The 23880-nt window shown below is 43.3% G+C and overlaps 1 protein-coding gene and 1 non-coding gene across 6 annotated transcripts in view; both read right to left on the reverse strand.

The window, feature by feature from the left end:
• Positions 1–5718, reverse strand: part of SHTN1 (shootin 1) — a 118049-nt gene extending 112331 nt beyond the window's left edge. For 2 of the 5 annotated variants that reach the window (XM_056120682.1, XM_056120685.1), the window contains exons 1-2: positions 5618–5718; positions 5359–5578 (exon numbers count right to left, since the gene is read on the reverse strand). In XM_056120682.1, coding sequence (XP_055976657.1) covers positions 5359–5416 — 58 coding nt within the window. In that variant the 5' untranslated portion in view covers positions 5417–5578; positions 5618–5718. Of the gene's footprint in view, positions 1–5358; positions 5590–5617 lie in introns of those variants that run through there. The other 3 variants (XM_056120683.1, XM_056120686.1, XM_056120684.1) reach the window with 3 other exon arrangements.
• A 17676-nt stretch (positions 5719–23394) lies between these two features.
• Positions 23395–23500, reverse strand: LOC130030013 (U6 spliceosomal RNA). Its single transcript, XR_008793444.1, has one exon. It is a non-coding gene; the product is annotated as a U6 spliceosomal RNA (small nuclear RNA).
• Positions 23501–23880: the final 380 nt, after the last annotated feature.

Consider the following 23880-nt stretch of genomic DNA (forward strand, 5'->3'; position numbering starts at 1 on the left):
CTACATAAAAGTATAGTTCCAACAATGTGACATTCTGGAAAAGGCTAAACTATGAAACCAGTTAAAAGTTCAATGATAATCCTAATTGGGATAGAGAAGGGACCAGTATGACAATAATAGTTAGAAATGATCACTCTGGACAAAAACTGAGTGTTGAAAGTAAGTAAAGGGATATACATGATAAACTTTCAGTATCTATATTGCAAACCATAATGCCCAAAAGGAGAGAGAGAACGAGAAAGAGAGAGAGAGGAGAGAGAGAGAGAGAAAAAGAGAGAGAGAGAGAGAGAAGAAAAGTACTTGCCATCAGGGTGGGGGAGGAGAGAATAAAAAGACCAATGGTGGTCATTTCAGGCAAAAAGAGGGAGCAAAGAAGTAAGAGAGAGGGAACTTTAGAAGCAGTGAAACTATTCTGTAGTTTTTACATAAAAATTCCAACATTCCAACAATGTAATGGTGGAGACATGTCAAACCCCATAGGTTCTTAAAAAATCTCACTGCGACATTCATTTATGCTTTGTGTACATTTTTTTCAACAGAGGCAAAATACTTTAGGCTGGGAGATGTTTTCATTAACTTATGAATCTACAGGTATCTATGTACCCTCCAGCCACACATATGACCAAATAGTGCTGTAAAGACAAGGTTGCAATTGACACCAAGGCAACCACTTACTTCAGACAGACTTCACATGGATATAAAATGAACAATGCCTCAGCTGTTCTTGACTAATAATCAATTGTGATAGGCAAGGTTATTGGGGTTCTTTTGGGGTCCCCTTTGCCAAAATACTGCTCTAGTGATTTTCTAGTCTTGAAAGCAAGGAACACCAAAACCCTTTATAAAGGGCTGACTCAGTGCTAAGAAGTGCAGCCATCTCTCCAGGTGAAAGGAACCTTCAGCACAATGTCAGCAAAACTAGCTCTAAAGACCAAAGAAAGGCATCTGGTTCTAAATCCTATTACCACACCCCAGGATATCAATATTAAATGGCATTAAGCCCAGAAAGAAGTCACAACTTTGAGTCTGCTTATTTATTTGTTGTCTTGATCTGATATTAGAATATCCTTATCCTAAGGATCTTATCTGATGATAACATCCTTATCATAAGGTGGCAGTGGCAATCAATCACTCTCTCTGAAAGTTCCGCAGCAAACTTCAAAGGACAGGTGCAGAGTAGGTTAATGGGAACCTGTTGTTTCTCTCTACCCAGCCTGATTTCCTTCACACTACCATGAATTTTCAGATGACTGCTCTAATCTATTGGACAGTGAGGGCCACTAGTCAAAGTTTTCCCTGCCCTTCCCTGGCCTTAAGCCCTGGTCAAAGGGTTTAGCATAAGATCCAAATTTAACCAAATCAGACAGTCTTCCTGGAATTCATGTGCCCATGCTATCTTTAGACTAGGAACTCCTAGCCAGCAGGAACAAGATTTTATTTATCTCTTTATCTCCAATGCCTAGCACAGTGCCTGGCTATGAATATTCAACACTTGTGGGTCGAAAGAATTACAAAGAAAATCATGTACCTTAAACAAATGCTGAACTAAGTCTATCATTTTCTAGTAGAATTCTGGAGCAAGAGCAAATTGTATGATGTTTTGTAAGGGAAATGTCCACTTTAGTAGCTAGAAATATGCATCGGAAATAGTATCCCAAGTTGCCATTTCTCTAAGCATTAAAGATGTCAATCAGTCCAATAAAATAAAGGCCCCAAAAAGACAAAAGGAGAATTACCTCATTACCTCAACATCTGCTTGAACATAAGCAATCACACACTGGCTAATTTTTTTTAAAGGGACAATAATATAACTTTCTAGAAAGACATAATATAGCTAATTATACCATTCACTAGAAGGGAACATACAATGTTTTGAAGTAATTCAGAAGTGGGTGGGATTTATAAGACATAGAGCTTAGGGAATGGTAAGTATAAATTAGAGATTGTTCATATTATGACAGACTCCGTCATTACATTTCACAACTTTTGTCAAAAGCAACCTTATTCACCACACCACTGATGGCTTCACATTAAGGGAGGCTGTCGTCAGTTTTCCACTGAGTGGATAAGAAAGCTTCTTTCAGAGCACCCTCCTAGGGACTGGGGTCAGATATTAGACTGGAAACTCCCTAAGGTAAGAACCATAAAGCCTAAACGATCAGTAGCTGCGTAAAAGCATAAATGATCTTCTAAATAACCAATAATTTAAAAAAATCACGTGCCATTTTGTTCATTGGATTGATAAAAATTAAGAAACTTATTAGGGGCCAGAGCGATAGCACAGCGGGTAGGGCATTTGCCTTGCACGCGGCTGACCCGGGTTTGATTCCCAGCATCCTATATGGTCCCCTGAGCATCACCAGGAGTAATTCCTGAGTGCAGAGCCAGGAGTAACCCCTGTGTATTTCTGGATGTGACCCAAAAAGCAAAAAAAAAGAAAAAAGAAACTTATTAGGCTGTCAAAATTTGTGAAGACTACTATTGGCTAATATACAGGGAAGTGAGGTACTGCATGAAGGAATGTGAACTGGAAAAGTTACTGGGATATGCCTCTCAACGATTGCATTTCTAAGACCTGAAATTGTACAAAGTTCTGTATGTAATTATTTTAATAATGGCATCTGTTCTTCAAGACTATAAACTAATAAGAACAAGAACTGTCTATCTAGGTTCACTATTTATATCCATTTATATCCCAGCATATGGGTTTTATACACAGTAGATACTCTAAGAATTTGTTAAAGAATGGATGAACATTTACTCATCATTTATTTAAAAAAAAAGTTAACTAGAATAACCAAAGTCAAAAATGTGCTGGTTAAGAAGACAGGTTGTGCGTGCGCGTGGGGGGGTGGTGCGGGGAGGGGGGAGGCCACGCACGCTGGTGGGGTAGGGATGAGGATAGAATGGAAGGGCATATCTGGGGGCATAGAGGAAAGAAGTTGACATTGATGGTGGGACTGATGCTTGAACATTGTAAGCCTAAAACTCAACTATAACTTTTTTAATCATGGAATAATAATAAAAATTTAATTTAATTTAAAAAATTTAAATTGAAAAAGGTAAAGAGTATTTAAGTCAAATTCTGATTCACATTAAATTTCATTAAATAATGAAACCATTTAAGTGTTAATAGGCAGTAAAAAAAACTGTTTATTTTCAAAAATGAATCATAGATACTGTCAGCTTACAAAATTGACTCCGATGTCAGTAAAGACCCATTATACCATGCTCAAATCCCAAGCCTCCCAGTTAGTGCCAAAATACAATATTCTTGAAATAAGTCATATGTGATCAGTCTATGATCCAATGACAAATATACACCCTGGATTTGAGATACATAAAAACTATACTACTGTGAGTTAAAAAAAAAAAAATTAAACCCCAACACCTATTGAGCCGAACTAAATATCCTTTAAAATTAGAAATATACCTTTTCAAAAACCCAAATTTGACAGTATGTTTTATGAACTTTAAGATACAATCAAGGAAATATATCATCCATGGACTTGTTTTGCAATACGGGAAAGTTTCTTTAAGAATCCTCCCTTAGGGAGTTGGCAAAAATATTGGGGTTAAGACACTTGCCTTGCATATAATCGACTGTGGTTCACTCCTAGCAGCATATATGGCCCCAGAGCACCTCTAAGAATTACCCCCTGGACACAAAGTAGCCCCTGAGCACCACCAGTTGTGGCCCCCAAACAAACAAAAAATCCTTCTTTCCTCAACTCTCAAATCCAAAACAAACAAAAACTGAGTTCCAAAATTAAACAAATAATGTATGGTCTTTCCACATTCTTAACCTACTCTTGAAATTATATAGAATAAAGTCATTTTCAAATCTTACCATTACTTGAAAACTGACCATCCACCCAAAAATCTGTTGTCCATGACAGATATTACTAATAATAAAATCCCCAACACTCTAGAATATAAATTGAGTTCTCACATTCTTATTAAAACTACAGCGCCAATAGGATCTAGTCCCTCAATAAAATAGTTGAGAAACTCCATCCACATGCAGGCATTTTACCCTTGTCCTATATTCAAAGTTTGTGACTCTAGACTAATCTAGAATAGGATTTTAAACTACTGGAAGGCAAAAGTCACTAGTATATTTATCCAACAATTCCTAGATACTAGATACCGAAGAGGAATGCACTGGGTCTTCCTCAATTTCCCCATGGGCACAGGGAGTCAACAGTCCTGAAACGTGCTCCCAGAGTTTGTCCAGAGGCATGCCCACACCCTAACCAATGGTATGGATGAAGTTTCAAGGGCCAACAGGTCAGAGGACTGGTCAACACCTGAGGAAATCAGCATGTTTCACTCCCGCCGAGGGGCAGGGAAAAGAAGACTTCGTTTTTCACAAGACCTAAGGGAAAGGTTCCTCCAAGTTCACAGAGTTGGTGAGTTGGGCCAAGAGAAGTGAAAGCGCAGAAACTGAACACCAAGATGAGACCCAGCGCCGGGCCCCTTCCTCTGCGTGGCCAGGTCAGCAAGTTAGACCGAAAAAGCACATGCTCATTTTTTTTTTTTTGACTTCCTAAATCCGAACGGTTCCTCTCTGCCTGGGTGCATCTTCCCAAACCGCCCTGGGTCAAGGTAATAATCACCACTTAAGATTTGACAACGGGCAGGCCCACGTCTGAGCATCATTTTGGCTTTGTCCTTGAGTGTGGAGCGTGAGGAGGATTGCAGCAGTGAGCTCCAGTTACCAGGCAGTGCAGAAGGGCGTGTGCGTGGCCTGGTTTTTCCCGGGGACCCAAGCCAAGTCTTAATTCGGCAAGCCCGCAGGCTGGCAGGGGTGTTGACACACTGACTAATAAATGGCTTTAAAAAATGGGAAGTGAGAACACCAACCATACCTCCGTGGCCTGGCAAAAAAAAAAAAAAAAATCCTAGCTGGGTAAGGAAAGAAAACTAGACCAAACCGGAATGAAAAGCTGGGAAAGGCGCCCAGGCAGCGCCGCAGGCAGGCCCGTGAGTGCCAACGTGCACGCAAGGGTGGGGCCGAGGAGGTTGGCGGGCCAGGCCGGCCCCCGGGCAGCCCCCACGCCCGCTCGCGGCCCGCTGCCCACCCGCCTCTCCCGAGCCGCGGGGCCTCGCCCACCCCGACTGTCCACTCCCCGCCTCCGATCGCCCGGTGGGCAGCGCCGCCCGCAACGCTGGGTCCGATTCCCGGGATCGCCCACGACCCGCGGGGTGGAGAGGGCGCTTCTCTGCGGGGGGTGGGGGACGGTGCTCACAGGGGTCCCCGGGTCGGTCGGGGCACCTCCCGCCCAGCCGCAGGCCCCGCACCCGGGAGCCGTCCCCGCCCCCCGCTGCCCGCACCTGCCGCCCGCGCGCGCCCACCTTGCTCCTTCAGGCTGGTGATGAGCTGCAGCTGCTTCTCCTCGTCCGAGCTGTTCATCTTGGCAGGTGGGGCCGGGAAGAAAAGGGAAGGAGGGAGAGACGCGGGGTGCACCGGGGGGGAGGGGGGAGAAGAAGAAGCAAGACGCCGGTGGCGTGTGGCTGCACTACCCGGAAGTGGGATCTGCTCCCGCTCCTCCTCCTCCACCTCTTCCTCCTCCTCCTCCTCCTCCTCCTCCTGCTGCTGCTGCTGCTGCTGCACCTCCCGGCGCGGAGCGCGCGAATGAGATCATCTTCACGCACCTCCTCGGCGGCTGCTTCACCTGCGGGGCGGGCCGTCGGGTGGGGCGGGGACCGAACGGCCAGCGGGGGCGGTGCCCGGGGTGCTGGGGGGGGCTGGGTGGGTCTGCGGGCACCCCTGCCCCTCGGGGTCCTCCGCAGAGACCACGCGCGGGAGGCGCCCGGGTGCGAGCGCTCCAGCGCACCCCTTTCTCCGCTTCCACCCCTGCTCTCCCCGCACCCCGGGGCACACAGACAACCGCCCCGACGGTAGCAAATGGGCTTGGGTGGGGGGAGTCGGGGGCGTCTGTGGGAACCTCACTGTGCACGCTACGTCCCCCCACCAGCTGCCGACGCACCGCCGGACCTGATGGGCAATCGATAGCATCCAGCTTCTTCCCCGGTTCTCCCACGGTGGGCGCTGCGGGCGGGGTGGGAAATCTATGGACCCGCAGGTGGCTTAGGGTTTTTTGCACCTTGGAAAGCAGATCCCGACGGCTGCTGGGGGAGTTGAGGTCCTAGAGAGCGAAGGCGGGCGTGGCCCAGGCTTCCTCCCGCCGCACTGGGTCTGAGAAGGACTCTGGACTCCTGGCCCGCAGCGTGGGGCTCGCTCGACCCCAGCAGATCATCCGGTGGTAAAAAAAAAAAAAAAATGAATGAATGAATGTTTAAAAAGGCCTTCTTTTACGGGTGCCACTGCTGCCGTCCGAAGCCCAAGCAAGGCCTGGCAGGGTGAGCCTGGCATTTTCCCCACCTCACTGCTCTGTTTAAACTCAGCTGAGGGCAAACAGATGACCTGCCAGGTGTCAAAATGTGCCGCTTGGGCCCCAGCAGCTAGTTAGTCTTGGTCAGGCCTTAGCCTTTTCAACTTTCCCCTGAAGAATGGTAATAATACTAATAATCTCTGCTCCGCAGTAAGAGTTGTGAGGATTGCATAGGGAAAGGAACACCAAATCCAGAAATTCACTACCAGGTCTGTTAGGTGGTGTCATTTCTGTCACCAGCACCCCATATGGTCACCCGAGTACCGCCAGAAGTGATCTCTGAGCACACAGGAGTAAGTCCTGAGCACCGCTGGGTGTGCCTCGCCAGAATCACAAAATAAATAAATAAACAAAATCGTTTCTGGTTTAAAAAGGATGGTTGTGGGTCAGAGAGATAGTACAGGTGGGTAGATTCTTGCCTTGTTCATCTTAGACTCCACCTCCATCTCTGGCATTGAGTACAAACCCATGAGCACGGTGCCAAGGAGTAAGCCCTAAGCACTTGCAAGGTGTGGTCCAAAATAAATAAGTAATAAAAACAGGGGGTCGTGGATGCTAATTATAGGCTAAAACAGACACCATTCATTTACACTACTGGTTCGGCACCCAAAATAGTCCGAATTGAATTACTTACATCTTTTTTTCTTACTTTCTCACATCAAGGCTCTTAGTACTATACAAGCAGGAGAGTATTTTGCTCATTCCTCAATTTTTAATGCAAATGCCCAATTTTATTTGCTGCATGCTTCTCTAGTAAACACTGTCATTAGTATCTTTGGTATTCCTTACTAAATTCTAGCTCAAAATGAAGAATGAATAACAATTGCTCACCAGTCCTCTATGAAAGGTTTATGCTGTAGGAGTAATTACTATGAGGACTTTTAAAAAAAAATAAGTTTTATTGAGATTTCTTGTTTTACAATGCTAGTAATAATGATTTCTCAAATACATAATTTCAACACCATACCACCACACCTACCACCAGTGTACCACCTGGACCCCCAAAGCCCTTCCTTCTTCTATTCCCCCGAAGGACCCCAAAGCCCTTCCTTCTTAAATTCCCCCCAATTCAATTGAGTGGATCTGTTCTTCCAGAACAACACTGTTAAGTAGAGTAAGTTAAAATGTTGATCCTTAAAATATAATTTTGGTATGGACTCATAATTGAAAGCCTAGTTTTTCCCTGGTTTTTAAAACTGTTCCTAATCAACTGAAATAAGGATCCCTGGAGATACACAAATGGTTTTTGCCCTGATATTACATCTTAATCCTTTGAGCCCGAGAAAAAAAATGACACAATTCAGACTCAACTATATGAAAAATATGATATGTGTTGCCACCAGGTATTTGATAGAAAGAGAAATCATTTCTTTCCAGGAAAAATAAAAGGCCAAGGTATTTATGGAACAAATCATAGCTAGCTAGCTTTTGTCTGGTTGCCAAAAAACATATTAAACCTGTTCAATCACCCTGACTACCAGACCGAGGGGCATCCCTCAAACCAAAATGATCAGAAACATTCTCTCAAACTCAACCAAACATGGCAACATCCCTGTTAAATACTTGGAATCATCCCTGTTAAATACTTAGATTAGTTCACAAAGTTCCATTTTTTTAATGGCCAATTTCATTGTCTACTCCAATTATACAGTAATTTGGTAATACTTTGGGGGCTTAAGATGTTAATTAATTATCAAATCTATAATCAAACTGAGTGCTTTGGTTCTACACTGAATCTTGCAGGCCCTTGAAATTAATCCTGTTTATCTTTCTTGAAATTAAGATCCACCTTCTGAAATACAATATGGTATTATCTTGAGGGCATAGAATGAATTATTAGGATGGCTATTAGAGTCAATTATTGGGATTCAGATCTCCAGTTACACTATGGTTTATTTATATTATATAAATATTGATGGAAAGGATAGAAGTGATATAATTAGTTTTGTTCTATTTAATAATGTACTCAGGGAATTTTATTGCAGGTATCACATTGGATTTATTAAACTCCTAATAAGCTATAAATGAAAAATGTTTAAAAATGTCTATATATTCATATACAAGTAGATCAGAGCCTGAGAGAGTGAAAGAAACATTAAAGGCAAATCAAAAGATAAAATTACAATGGGCAAATTATCCCTCCACTAATTGCTTATTAGGGAATCTATTCTGAAAAACTTAATGTGTGGATCTATTTATTATGTTATTATTTTTATTATGTTAAAATTATGTGTTTTGTTTTATTAATATTATTCTATATTTTGTTATTGAAATATATTATTTATTACATAAGTTTGTTATATATTTAATTAAAATAAAGTGGAACAGAGTGATAGCACAGCGGTAGGGCATTTGCCTTGCACGCAGCCAGCCCGGCCGAGCTGGGTTCGATTCCTTGACCCCTCTTGGAGAGCCTGACAAGCTACCAAGAGTATTCAATATGCCAAACACAGTAACAAGAAGTCTCACAATGGAGACGTTACTGGGCCCGCTCGAGCAAATCGATGAACAACGGGAGGGCAGTTTATTTGTTTGTTTGGCAAAATAAAGTATTGGCAGAGCCTGGCAAGCTACCCCTGGTGTATTCAATATGCCAAAAACAGTAACAATAACGGGTCTCATTCCCCTGACCCTGAAAGAGCCTCCAATATGGCAGCATTGGGAAAGACGAGTAAGGAGAGGTTGCTAAAATCTCAGGGTTGGGACAAATGGAGAGATTACTGGTGCCCACTTAAGCAAATTGATGAACAATGGGATGACGATGATGATTGTGACAGTGATACAGTGAAAGTATTGATACATGTTACAACATGGATGAACTTTGGAAAATGATATTCAAAGTGAAAAATAGTCAAAAACACCAGGCATGATTCCATTTACACAAAATGAGCAGGATGGACAAATTCATAGAAGAAGAAGTTAATTGGTGCTTGTCTAGAACTGGGTGTATTGGATAAAATGGGAAAGGAATGCTAATAAGTATGGGATTTCTTTTCAGGCTGCTTGTTACATAATTCTGAATACACATCACTGTCACTGTCCTCCCATTGTTCATCGATTTGCTCGAACGGGCCCAGTAACATTGTGAGACTTGCTACTGTGTTTGGCATATTAAATACATTACAGGTAGCTTGCCAGGTTTTGCCATGGGGGCGAGGTACTCTCGTTAGCTTGCCGGGCTCTCTGAGAGGGGCGAAGGAATCGAACTCGGGTCGGCCATATCTGCTGCATGCAAGGCAAATGCCCTACCCGCTGTGCTATCGCTCCAGCCCCTAAATACACATAAAACTATATAATTGTAGACCAGGCAATAGTTCAAAAAACGAAGCACCTGCTTTGCCAGCAGGAACCTTAATTCAATCCCCAGCGCTGTACGGTCCCAAAGTACTTCAAGAGGTGACTTCTAATCACCAAGTCAGGAGTCACTCCCAAATACCACTGGGTGTGGACCAAAAAACAAAAGAAACAATAACGAAGCCATAGCACAGCGGTAGGGCGTTTGCCTTGCACACAGCCAACATGGCCGACCCGAGTTCGATTCCTCTGCCCCTCTCGGAGAGCCCGGCAAGTTGCCAAGATTATCTTGCCTGCACAGCAGAGTCTGGCAAGCCACCCGTGATGTATTCGATATGCCAAACACAGTAACAACAAAATCTCCAATGGAGACGTTACTGGGCCCGCTCGAGCAAATCGATGAACAATGGAAGGGCCTTTACCTTTACCTTTACTGTTCATGGGAGAATTTTATAAAACGTGAGCTACGTCTCAATACAATTGGCATTAAAAATATTTTCTGCCCCAGGCAGCCCAGCATCATGGTGCTGAAGCAGCTCCTCATTCTCAGGCCCCAGCATTGAACCATCTGGGAAAGTTGTTTGTGTATCTGGGGCTGGTTGTCTGTGTGTCACTGGCAGTGCCCCATATCCCCACACCCCTTCTATGCTTAAAAAGGCCTTCCACATGACAAAAATCATTTCCAGAAAACATTACTCAAGCACACTACTTACAAAACTCTATTGCATTTGTAGGGTTTTATAAAAATATATTTCAAATGTTTGTAGATATAGTCATGCTACTTTTTACTAAATATTTTATTCATTTTTTATTTTGTACCAACATAATTTATATAGCAGTTCATGTCAACCCATTAGAGCCGTGGATATTTAAGCAATCTCAAATTCTTAAATATATAAATTTTATTAGTATTTTTAAATAATAAATAGTGCAATAAAAAAACAAGAACTCCATCTAAGAAAATCATAGTGAAACTGTTAAAGACTAAATATAGCAGTCAAAGAAAATTAAATAAACATTTCATTAAGAAGAACAACAATTAAAATGACAATAGACTTCTATTAATTTTATAATCACTAAATAATTGAATTAAATTCAACACTGAACATAATAAAATTCACGCTATCCAGCTTCCAAAGATTATAGTAAACAAAGAAGCAGAAAAATAAGATTCCTAAGGAGAAAGATCACTCAGTAGAAATAGACCCAAAAATTAAAGAGATAATGACCAGAAAAGGAGTTATAAGCTTATAACCTTAAATATAATAAAATATTTATTTGTAAGTAATAACCTTAAAATATAATAAAATATATCAGTTATATAAATGGAAACATACAATATGAAGAAATGAGAAATATTATGAACTATAAAGATAATTTGATAACAGAAATTAAAATAAAAACCCACTCAGACCAAATAAGATGTATAGCAAATTAAGACAACCAGAAGATCCATGAAACACAGCAAAAGAAGCAATCCCAAATAACGCATGCAGAAAGAATAATATTTAAAAAACTTAAACGCGACAGAGCTAAAACATATCCAGTATCACAAACATGAAATTGATGCCTCAGATGAAGACACATTATTAACACTGTCCTGTCCTGTCCTCCCGTTGTTCATCGATTTGCTCGAGCGGGCCCAGTAACGTCTCCATTGGAGACTTTGTTGTTACTGTGTCTGGCATATCGAATACATCACGGGTAGCTTGCCAGGCTCTGTCATGCGGGCGAAATCCTCTCAGTAGCTTGCCGGGATCTCTGAGAGGGGTAGAGGAATCGAACCCGGCTTGGCCATGTTGGCTGCGTGCAAGGCAAATGCCCTACCGCTGTGCTATCGCTCCATCCCTTCATTATTTTAAATTTAAGAAACAAAGACATAGCTTAAGAGTTGCTGAAAGATAAATTTTCAGATTTAAGTTAAATGGTTTGTTCCCTATCAAGATCCTAAGGATTAACAAAAGAAATCAGAAGGCAGTAGGAAAACATTTTTTGTAATGCCAGGGATGGAATTCAGGGCCGCACACACACAAGGCAAGTGCTCTACCAGTGAACTACATCTAAGTCCCCTGATTCAAAATATAGATATAGATATACTATTATAGTTTAAGCAACATGGGTACAATAGTGTGAAAAATTATGATATTATTATGTGCAGTTATTGTACCCTACCACCATACAGTGTCCATGGCTCTCCTCCACTGTCCCTACATCACCTCTAGTCCCATTTTGATTCCACCCCTCTCCCCCAGCAGTTCCCCTTTTGTTAAATCAACTTTGTAATCCAAGATCAAGGATTTGTCACTGGTCAACACGAATACTGTATATTTCCTTGTTTTATCTAAATTCCACAAAGGATAACATTTCTAAACTTCTGAAATAACTCATTCATCACTCGGAATGACAGGGCTACATTCTGAGAAATGTGTCCTTAGGTGATGTTGTTCTGTAGATGTCAGAGTGTTGTGAAAATGAGTGTAATTGCAGAAACCTGTGTAGTATAGCCTAGTATATATGCAAGTTATGTGATGGATTATTGGATTATTATCTTCATCCTCTTTATTGTATACACAGTCTATCGCTGGCTGAAATACCATTCAACAATACCTGACTGTATTTAAAACAAACGAACAAAAACCTCTTAACCAAGAATTCCAATTCAGCTTAACTGTTCTTTAAGGCTGAGTGAGGGGCTCAGGCATGTGGCTCAGTGGCTGTGCAAGTGTGACCCCCACCCCCACTCCCAAGGCACTGCTTATAACACCAGCACCTCTTGTGTCAACCTGTGCAATCTCGTGCACACAAACTAAGTGTGTGGACCCAGTGAGCACCACAACCAAGTACAACCGGATACACAGTCCCAGACATGGCGACAATTATGACAACAACCAAGGGAAGAAGGAGAGGACATAAAGAAAGATTTTTCTCAAGAAAATAAAGGTGCGGCCCCCCACAAGCGGCTCTCCAGCACAGCCGTGGCTCTAGAAGCACAAGGACTTAATGCAGAGCCCAGCAGCTTGCAGCAGAAAAGTGAATGGACTATGCGTTAATCCATGGTACCATGCCTGCCCGGGAGGAAAGGGGTGTCTCTCCCTTCCACCTTTTTCCCCCTGGACAGCAAGATGGTTGGCTGCCTTGGAACTCTTTGGAAAGCCAGGTATGAGCTGGCATATGAGGGGCAACTGAAGCATCATGGGAAGTGGGGGCATTCCAGGCTTGTCCTTCACCCCCTTCCGAGGTCACGAGTTGCACCCCACGAGCGGCTCTCCAGCACGGCCATGGCTCCAGAGCCACAGAAACCAATCTCGTAATTATCTGGCTCTTGGCAGAAATACCTCCAGGCTTAATAAGTAAAATATCAAAAATCCAAAATCACGCTCTTCCCTTCCCGTTATCGCGGCCACGCGACATCATATGGTTCTCATAACTAACTGTAGAAATCAAATTATTCACAATGCCTTTTCAGCAGTTCTGTTTGTTGGGTGTAAACTCTAAACAATAATAGTGCATCTTTTGTCAAAATAATGAATGTAATCAAAGTAGATAGAGTGTTAAGTAGAATTCATCTGCCTCACAGGCATTGGGAGGGGTGGGAGGGGGGTATATTGGGGTTCTTGGTGGTGAAAAATAAGTACAGGTGAAGGAAAATGTGTTTGATCATTGTATGATCGAGACTTAAACCTGAAAGCTTTGTAACTTTCCCCACAGTGATTCAATAAATAAAAGAAGAAGAAGAAGAAGAAGAAGAAGAAGAAGAAGAAGAAGAAGAAGAAGAAGAAGAAGAAGAAGAGAAGAAGAAGGAGTAGTAGTAGTAGGAGGAGGAGGAGGAGGAGGAAGAGGAGGAGGAGGAGGAGGAGAAGGAGAAGGAAGAGGAAGAGGAAGGAGAAGGAGGAGAAGGAGAAGGAGAAGGAGGAGAAGGAGAAGGAGAAGGAGGAGGAGGAGGAGGAGGAGGAGGAGGAGGAGGAGGAGGAGAAGAAGAAGAAGAAGAAGGAGGAGGAGGAGGAGGAGGAGGAGGAGGAGGAGGAGGAGGAGGAGGAGGAGAAAGATAATAAAGGTGCTATATTTTTAAATAATTTTCTCAAGAGGACTAACAGAGGAGATCATTACCACCAGACCTTCCCTATAAGAAAGGTTAAGAGGAAAAAAATGTTAAGGAGCCATGGAAAGGCACTAGGCAATAACCAAAAATTTTATTAAGAAATAAAGTTGGGAGGCTAGAGCGATAGCACAGCGGCTAGGGCATTTGCCTTGCACGTGGCCGACCAGGGTTCGATTCCCAGCATCCCATATGGTCCCCCGAACACCGCCAGGAGTAATTCCTGAGTGAAGAGCCAGGAGTAACTCCTGTGCATTGCTGGGTATGACCCAAAAAGCAAACAAACATTGTCCTCCCATTGTTCAACGATTTGCTCGAGCAGGCCCAGTAACGTCTCTATTTTTGAGACTTGTTGTTACTGTGTTTGGCATATTGAATACATCCCAGTAGCTTGCCAGGCTTTCTCATGGGGGCATGATACTCTTGGTAGCTTGCTGGACTCTCCAAGAGGGGTGGAGGAATCGAACCCGGCTCGGCTGGGCTGGCTACGCACAAGGCAAATGCCCTACCGCTGTGCTATTGCTCCAGCCAAAAAGAAAGAAAGAAAGAAAAAAGAAATAAACTTGGGGGAAGAGAGATAGTAGAGCGGGTTAGGTGGTTGCCTTGCAAGCAACTGACCTGGGTTTGATCCGTGGAACCATATATGGTCCCCAGAGCACCCCCAGAAGTGATCCCTGAGCACAAAATCAGGAGTAAGTCCTGAGGTCCTCTGGGTGTGGTCTCAGCCTTCACAACCCCACCCCACACACATAAATATAAATAAACCTCTGGTAAAGGTAAAAATATGCACAAATATAAAAGCCAGGATTAAAGTATTCTTACTGATAACTACTTTAAGAGACAAATGCATTAGAAATAATTATAAATGTGTATTATTGGGCACATTGCATAAAGCTGTCACTTCTGATAACATAATAAACGGACAGAATTATATAGGAGCAGAGTTTTTGAAAACTATTGAAGTCAAAATGCCATTAATCCAAATAAGACTATTATAAATTTAAGATGTGCAAAAAAAATCCTCATAGAAACCAAAAAGTATTAATGCAGAGATAATCAAAACCACAAAATATAAAACACTAAGAGAGTACTGCATGAATGAGGGGGAATAAAAATTAAAAGTATTAAAAAACCAAATAGCAAAAGTTGCTTTTATCTATAATTACTTTAAGGGAGGCAGAGAGATAGCTCAAGAGTCTGAAGTGCATGCTTTGCATGCCAGAAGCTCAGGGTTGAGCCCCTAGGAGCAGAGTCCCACAAGTACCATGCAAAGCACCGCCCAAGTGCTTTAATTCCACCAAGCCTGGGCTAGAGCCTGAATATCACAGGGTGTGGCCCCCAGACCAAATAAATATTGGCAGAGTTAATTACAAAGGTTAAGTCACTTGCTTTGCATGCAGTCAATCCTGCTTCAATGCCCAGCACCACAAATGGTCCCCTGAGCAACCCAAGAGTGATCCCTGAGCACAGAGATAGGAGTAAACCGTGAGTATCACCAGGTGTGACCCAAAAACAAACAAAATTTTAACAAATACAGAAATATCTCTCTCATATATGGGTTATAAAGAAACACAGCAATGAAATACTAAATGCTCACAAAGACATCAGAACCTGAAAAGTGGCTTATAAAACTAAATTCAACAAAATCAGGAGTAGGGTGGGAAAGGGAGGTGTGGGCCCCCGAAGCAATGGTGGAGGGGAGCTGACAATCTAGTGGAGAATGTGGTGCTGGAAAGTTGTGTGCAGGAAATCCTATCATTGCAGTATTGTAACTCATAGTGCTCCAAATTAAAAAAATTTTGGGGGGGGGTCATACCCGGCGATGCACAGGAGTTACTCCTGACTCATGCACTCAGCAATTACTCCTGGCAGTGCTTGGGGGATCAAATGGGATGCTGGGAATCGAACCCAGGTTGGCCGCATGCAAGGCAAACTCCCTACCTGCTGTGCTATCACTCCAGCCCCCCAAATTAAAATTTTTAATTAAATAAAAGTTTAAGTTCCAACCACATATTGCCTAAAAGAGACTTACTTTAGATCCAGAGAGCCAAATAGCTTGAAGGTAAAATTATGAAAAATATGCAAAAATGTGCAAATTATAACCAAAAGAGAACTGGGGTGGTTATACTGATTTCAGACACAGACACAAACACACAGACACACAGACACACAGACACACAGACACACACACACGCACACATCCAAGACAAAAGCGGAATAATATATTCACAAAAGTGAATTCATCAAGAATCTATGACAAATGTAAGCATATGCAACAAACACCTTCAACAACCAAAAGTTGGCGGGGGGGGGGGGGGGGGGAGGGAAATCACAAGGAAAATCAGAAAACAGAAAAGGTAAAGGTAAAGGCCCTCCCGTTGTTCATCGATTTGCTCGAGCGGGCCCAGTAACGTCTCCATTGGAGATTTTGTTGTTACTGTGTTTGGCATATCAAATACATCACGGGTGGCTTGCCAGCCTCTGCCATGTGAGCGAGATACTCTCGGTAGCTTGCTGGGCTCTCCGAGAGGGGCGGAGGAATCGAACTCGGGTCGGCCGTGTTGACTGCGTGCAAGGCAAACGCCCTACCGCTGTACAAAAAAACAGTGTTCCAAAACTTATGGGATACAGCAGGAAATATAGCTATATATATATATAGCTATAAATGACTACTGTTAACTTCAGGAAAATCAAAGCAAAACAAAACCAAATTTAGCAGAGGGGTAGATATAGAAAAAAATAGTTCAATTCAAGTTGCAGCAAATTTCAAGATTTCATCTTTTCTCATAGTTGAATAATATTCTGTTGTATATATCTTCCACAATTACACATTCATCTGTTTTTTGGCACCTGGGTTTTTACCAGACCTTGGTTATCAAAATAATGTTGAACATGACTACAAATACCCTTTTGGGTTAATGTTTTTGTGCACTTGGTGTAGATGCCAAGAAAGTAAATCTCTGGATCATATCAAAACTTTATTCTTAATTTTTTTGAGACCTATCAGCATTGTTTTCCATAGAGGCTAAACCAGATGACAGTCCCATCAATAGTAAATTGGGGTTGAGCGGTCCTTTTTCACCATATCCCTGCCAGCATTGACTGTTTCTGGTTTTTGTGGCAGAAAAGTCCAAGGCAAATGCCTTACCCACTGTAATACCTCTCGGTTCCCTTTCACTGTCTTAAAGTCTGATTGTGCTTTTTGAGTTACAGGATTTCAAGAAAAGCATTTATAGGGATATCTATTTAGAAATTAAAATTTCACATTGGTATATAACATGTGAGGTGCCATCTTGTCACTTATTAAAACAAAAAATGGAAAGGTAGGAAGACTTAACATTGTTAGGGTTCATTGATTCTCAAATCTAAAGATCTGGTTTAATTGCTTTAAATAATAAATCTTTGCATTCAATGAAATTCCTATAAAAATTTTATTTAATGAAATTTCTGTAAGAATTTCTAGGACTTTTTTTGTTTTGTAACAATGAAGAAGTTGGTAACATATGACTTCCCAAGCATTGCTAGGAGTAGCCCTACTGACACTACAAAGGACCCCTAAGTTAAAAAATTAATAAAGTTTAAAATTAATCAAATGCCAAAGTATAAAAGATTTAAAAATATGACCTATTACTAGTGCATAACATTACTCTCAATAAAGGAGATGGAAAGGAAGAAGAAAGTAACTTTGGATAATAACATTGTGAGTTCATACAGTGAGGCTAAAGATAAAATGAACTAAACATAAATAACACCACTTGATAAATTTGCTTCTTGCTGGGGTATGGTTTAGCAATTCTGAAATTACTCAATGTGTATACTAAAATTGATTGGCTCAATGAATGAATACATAAATTGTAGATAATGGAAGGTATGCTTCTCATTGTCAAGAAAACAAGTTGTAGTCAGTTCTACCACAGCATGATACGAGTTCTTAAAAATTATTCTGTAATGCAAATTGAACAATAAGAGACATAAATCTTATGGAAAAAATAAGGTTGGGCTCACCAGTTGATAACTTTATCGGTGACATAACTAAAAAAGATAGAAGCCTCATAAAAACAGTAGTGTCATAGGAGCTGAAACTTGTCAGTCACTGTGAAGTAACAGAAATCCAACAGAAAAGTCAGCAGAAGTCCAAAAGCAAAGTTTAATACCATTTATAAATGGATACTTCTACTCACCCTAACTCTCTTCTAATAGTTCTCTAAGTAAAATAGTTCTTTTAAAAAAAAATGAACTAGGGCTGGAGTGATAGCACAGCGGGTAGGGCGTTTGCCTTGAACACAGCTGACCCGGGTTAGATTCCCAGCATCCCATATGGTCCCCTGAGCACCGCCAGGAGTAATTCCTGAGTGCATGAGCCAGGAGTAACCTCTATGCGTCTCCAGGTATGACCCATAAAGCAAATAAATAAATAAATAAATAAAAATGACCTGAGAGTCCTCCATGGCTAAAGATGGAGTAATCTGAGCAACAAACATTAGAAACTCAGAGATTAAATCCGGAACTCCAAATTCATGCTGAAATAAATTATTGAATTAAAAAAACATGGGAGGGCTGGAGCAATAGCACAGCGGGTAGGGCATTTGCCTTGCACGTGGCCAACCCAGGTTCGATTCCCAGCATCCCATATGGTCCCCTGAGCACTGCCAGGGCTGATTCTTGAGTGCAGAGCCAGGAGTAACCCCTGTGCGTCGCCAGGTGTGACCCAAAAAGCAAAGAAAAAAAAAACAAACAAAAAAACATGGGAATAAGTGAAAATATTTCCTTTTCAACTAATAAATGAAAATATTGACCTTCAGCTTGCTGTTCCACTGCCCTGGGTGAGGCTGCCTCTGGCTGATATCACTAGACCCATTCCAGAACACAACCATGCAGCAGATCCACCCAACAAATTACATGCTGCTCACAGTTATTCCTCCTGTAATACTGTGTGGATGGGAAGAGAAGACAGGGAGCAATCTCCCGCTTAACCCTTCGGCATGTAGTTAGTCCAGTGGGGTTCACTACAAAGACTCACCCCAGCAAAGCAAGAACACTAGAGAACCAACAGGGTAAACACATAGAAGCCCACCAATCTCAGTGAGTGAAAACAGTATCACTGACGACATAAACAACACTAGTTTATCCTAACACAGTGTCTTCACTTTGATGAGGATGTTCAATGGGTTCAAAGAAACGATAGCACAGGTAATCAGCAATGCACAAGAAAGTATGAGAAGAGCCGGAGTGACTGAACAGCAGGTAGGGTGTTTGTTTTGCACACGGCCAACCCAGCTTCAATGCCTGGCATCCCATATGGTACCCCCAGCACCACAATGAGTAATTCTTGAGTACAGAGTAAGGAGTGACCCCTGAATATCTTCTGGTGGGGACCCAAAACAAATCAAGACAAAAAGTATCAGAGTCAACAGGAAAAAAACCTCCACAGCCAGAAATGACAGAAATGAAGAACACTGGAGGTGATATTTTAAAAAGTCATCAGAAACTAAAAAGCAAAATAGCAGAAGTTGAATAAAATATCCAGGCGCTTAAAGATGAGAAGGAGAAAACCACTAAGAAATAGCAGAAGGTGGGAAATAGTCTGAAAAGAAATGAACGGCATACCAGAGAACGATGGGATGCATTCTAGAGGAACAATAGAAGAATCAATGGATTCAGAAGAACTGGAAGGCAGGGGCTGGAGCAATAGCACGGTGGGTAGGGTGTTTGCCTTGCACGCGGCCGACCTGGGTTCCATTCCCAGCATCCCATATGGTCCCCTGAGCACAGCCAGGGATAATTCCTGAGTGCAGAGCCAGGGGTAACCCCTGTGTATCGCCGGGTGTGACCCTCCCCCCCCCCCAATATTTTTTAATTTGGAGCACTATGAGTTACAATACTGCAATGATAGGATTTCCTGCACACAACTTTCCAGCACCACATTCTCCACTAGATTGTCAGCTCCCCTCCACCATTGCTTCGGGGGCCCACACCTCCCTTTCCCACCCTACTCCTGATTTTGTTGAATTTAGTTTTATAAACCACTTTTCAGGTTCTGATGTCTTTGTGAGCTTTTAGTATTTCATTACTGTGTTTCTTTATAACCCATGTATGAGAGAGATATTTCTGTATTTGTTAAAATTTTGTTTGTTTTTGGGTCACACCTGGTGATACTCACGGCTTACTCTTATCTTTTGTGACCCAAAAAGAAAAAAAAAAGAACTGGAAAGCAAATGGGATGAAGAAACACAGATGCACTGAAACTTAGTGGCAGCCAACTTAATGGCAGCCAAACTTAGTTTGCTGAAGCGCAGGACCTGGGTACATTTAAAGAACCCACTCTTGTTTTTGCAGATAGGCAGACAGTCCATCCCACCCAGCTAGCCTCATGGGTGGCATGTAGTAGGTGTTCAATAATTTGTGACTCTTCTGATTTTTACCATAATTTCCATTGAAACTGAGGTCCAACTAACAGTGATAAGTTAAATCTTTGTGTGTTTTTTTTATGTAGGAATACTGCTATTTATTCAGCCACTGATTAGGCTGATTGAATTGGGCATAAACTCCACCTTACTTTTTTTCATTTTTTATAATTTTATTTATTTAATCACCATGAGAGCAGTTACAAAGCTTTCGGGTTTAAGTCTCAGTCATACAATGAAAAACCCATAACTTCATCAGTGCCCATTTTCCACCACCAAAAAATCCCATCCCACACCCTCCCCCTACCTGTGGGGCAGATGATTTCCACATTACTCTCTCTCTACTTTGATTACATTCAATATTTTGACACCAGACCCACCATTATTATTTGGGATTTTACCCCAACACTCAGATTGGCTGAAAAGGCAACTGTAGACAATTTGTTTTCTATTGCTCTTATGAATAATATATGCTGTTGCATGGCTGCAGTAGTGGCCACACGACACTGAAATTCCGAAATTTTAACAATTGAATCTGGAGGTATTTCTGCCCAAACCTGCTGGGTTCCGAGATTTGTTCCTGAGTCTTTGGGATCACGGCCATTAAGCAGCTTGATCAGGAGCCAGGGAGGCCGTTCAAGGGTAGCGACTGGAGTCTTGTTGGAAAGGGGAGGAAAGGGCCGGCTCCACCCCCATCCCATGAGGCCCCGCATGTCTCGTCACTGCGGGCCCAAACCTGACTGTTCAATGGCCTCTGGAGGATGGCGGCCACCAAGCTGCCAAGGGGGAGCAGGCGGAGGGATAGCACCCTTTCCCCCCTGGGGTGGCCCGGCGATAGTAACATATTGCACGGTCCAGATGCATTTCTGCCAAGAGCTGTTGGGTTTCGAGATTTTTTTCTGAGTCTCTGGGATCATGGCCGTAAAGCAGCTTGATCAGGAGCCAGAGAGAGGCCTTTTGTGGGCGGCAACTCGGGGTCTCATTGTCTCATTGGGACGGGGAAGAAAGGGCCGGCTCCATCCCCACCCCGTGAGGCCCCTTGTGTCTTGTCACTGTGGGCCCAAAGATAGGTTAAATCTTGATCTTGGAAGCCTGCTAGGTGGTGGGGAATGTGCACTGGTGGAGGGATGGGTGTTTGATCATTGTGTGATTGTAACTCAAATATGAACGCTTGTAACTATATCTCACGATGATTCAATAAAACAGAAAGAAAGAAAGAAAGAAAGAAAGAAAGAAAGAAAGAAAGAAAGAAAGAAAGAAAGAAAGAGCAAGCAAGCTGCTAGGGACTGTGGCAACCTCAAGTAACATTTAGGGCAGAAGTAGTAAGAAAGGAGCGTCAGGAGAAAAAGTGCTGCCCTGCATCTCTGGTTTGTTTGTTGTCCCCACATCTGCTTCCCCCAGGACATCAGGAATTTCTCTATGGCATCGCATGATGCATTTCCCCTCTCCTCTTTCCCATCAGTGAGGTGGGGAACTGTCAGACTATCGCTGACCTCACTGCACCCTCCAGGCCTTCCTGCATGCTCCCTGCAGAGGCTGCTTGGAGGGGTCTGAGAAGCCCCCGCTGCCCTTGGTGCAAACCACAGCCCCTGAGGACTCGAACATGATGGCTCACAATGCTTCACTAATGACCAGGGATGGCCGGGGCACACAGAGGGTGGTGAGGCCAGGCGAGCATGCAAACTCACCCTTTCTCTTCCTTAACCCCTTTTTGCCTTTGTCCCTTCTCCCGCCTTCCCTTGGTTTCTCAGAAGGGACGGGTTGTGGGAGAGACAGCCGGCACCTGCCCGCTGGCAGCAGCCCAACCTCTTTCTCATGCTCTGGGATAGGCGAGGTGTGTGGACCCTTTTCTGGGGGTGCAGGGGTCCTCCCTCCTAGCTGCCCCCAGACTGGAGTACAGGAGTTGGACTTCTATTAACTTCTCCTGTCCACACTCCCGAGCTCCCTCTGTGCCTCACATATTCCTCAGTCCCTTCTTCAGATCTTCAAGTCGAACCCCAGCCTCCAGCAGCGGGGACTCTGCTCCTGCCCCAGAGTGGAATGCTCCCGATGACCCCATCTGGACAGACTGCACCTGTCACTGCCCTGGGGTTTGTTTCCCTATCTCTGTGCATTTCGTTTCCTCATTCCAAGAATGACAAGAGCATTTGGCTTGCATAATGAAGTCCCTGGCGCTCAGTCGGTAAAGTGAGGGTCAGCCAGCAGGTCTTTGGGCTTCCTTCTCTCCTCCTTTCCTAGTTTCCAGCCTCAACATTGTCGCTAACTGCCCCCCCCACCCGCCCCCAGCCCCTGGCCTTGCCTTGCCTGTACAGGACCCTTTATTTTGATCACAAATTCTCAAGTCAGACCCTGGTCCTCCTCCAGGTCTCTGCTCATAAAATGATGGGGCAGCCTCTCTGATCCCCAATTCTGTGTTTGTCTGAGTTGTGGGTTGCGGGAGCCACGGCTGCCCAGGGTAGGGGTGGGGTATAGCAGTGAGCACCTCCCTAAAGCCCCCATCCCGTCTCCCCACGATGAGACCCAGAGTAGTGTCCACAGCTTCTGTGAGTAATGTCTCATCTGAAATGTCAGGCCCCTTCAGTTACTAGAGGAGCAGCGTGAAATGGCCTGGTGATGTCCACTGTACTGTGTCATGGGCAAGAGCATGCCCTGAAAGACAGACACTTGAGTCTGCATGCCAGTTTTTCTGAATTGGTGAGGTTGGGGAAATCACATAACTTCTCTTTGCCTCAACTTCCTCATCTGAAATGCTTCCTTAAATTGAACTGAAAGGTTTCAGTGAAATCACATCTATCAGATATACAGAAAAACACCATAAGCAGTGAATAAATGTTGTCTCCTGTTGGTGTTACTGGCATCTTTACCCTTAGCAGCAGCATTGTGGGAAGGGGAGAACCAGCAGGGGTGTGGCAACAGCTGTGCCCCTCAGACTCTCACACGTCAAGTGCATGTGATCTTCCTCTCTTTTTGTTGAGCTAGAGGGGGTGAGAATGATTGAATGACTGAGATGATTGAATGATGGATGGGGGCCGGAGCAACAGTACAGCAGGGAGGGTGTTTGCCTTGCACGCAGCCAACTCAGGTTCAGTCTCCAGCATCCCAAACGGTCCCCAGAGCACAGCCAGGAGTAATTCCTGAATGCAAAGCCAGGAGTTACCCCTGAGCATCGCTGGGTGTGACCCAAGAAGAAAAAAAATTATATACATATATACATATATATATACATTTGCGTGTCATCCTTGCGCAGGGGCCATCCTAATCTTCTCTGTATCGTTCCAATCTTAGTATATGTGCTGGAGCAATAGCACAGCGGTAGGGCGTTTGCCTTGCACGCAGCCAACATGGCCGACCGGAGTTCGATTCCTCCGCCCCTCTCAGAGAGCCCGGCAAGCTGCCGAGAGTATCTCGCCTGCACGGCAGAGCCTGGCAAGCTCCCCGTGACTTATTCCATATGTCAGACACAGTAACAACAAAGTCTCCAATGGAGACGTTGCTGGGCCCGCTCGAGCAAATCGATGATCAATGGGAGGGCCTTTACTTTACTTTATATATACATATATATATAAAGAAATGGATGGATGGGGTAGTTTATAATAAGCAGCAGATACCACAAAATGAAAAGCAATAGTTATGGGGGCAAAATGAGGCAGGGAAATAAACCTAGAAAAGGGGAGTAAAATGGAGCCTA

Source organism: Sorex fumeus, unplaced genomic scaffold, assembly GCF_029834395.1.
Source record: "Sorex fumeus unplaced genomic scaffold, SorFum_2.1 ptg000043l, whole genome shotgun sequence".
In the NCBI taxonomy this organism is placed as follows: domain Eukaryota; kingdom Metazoa; phylum Chordata; class Mammalia; order Eulipotyphla; family Soricidae; genus Sorex; species Sorex fumeus.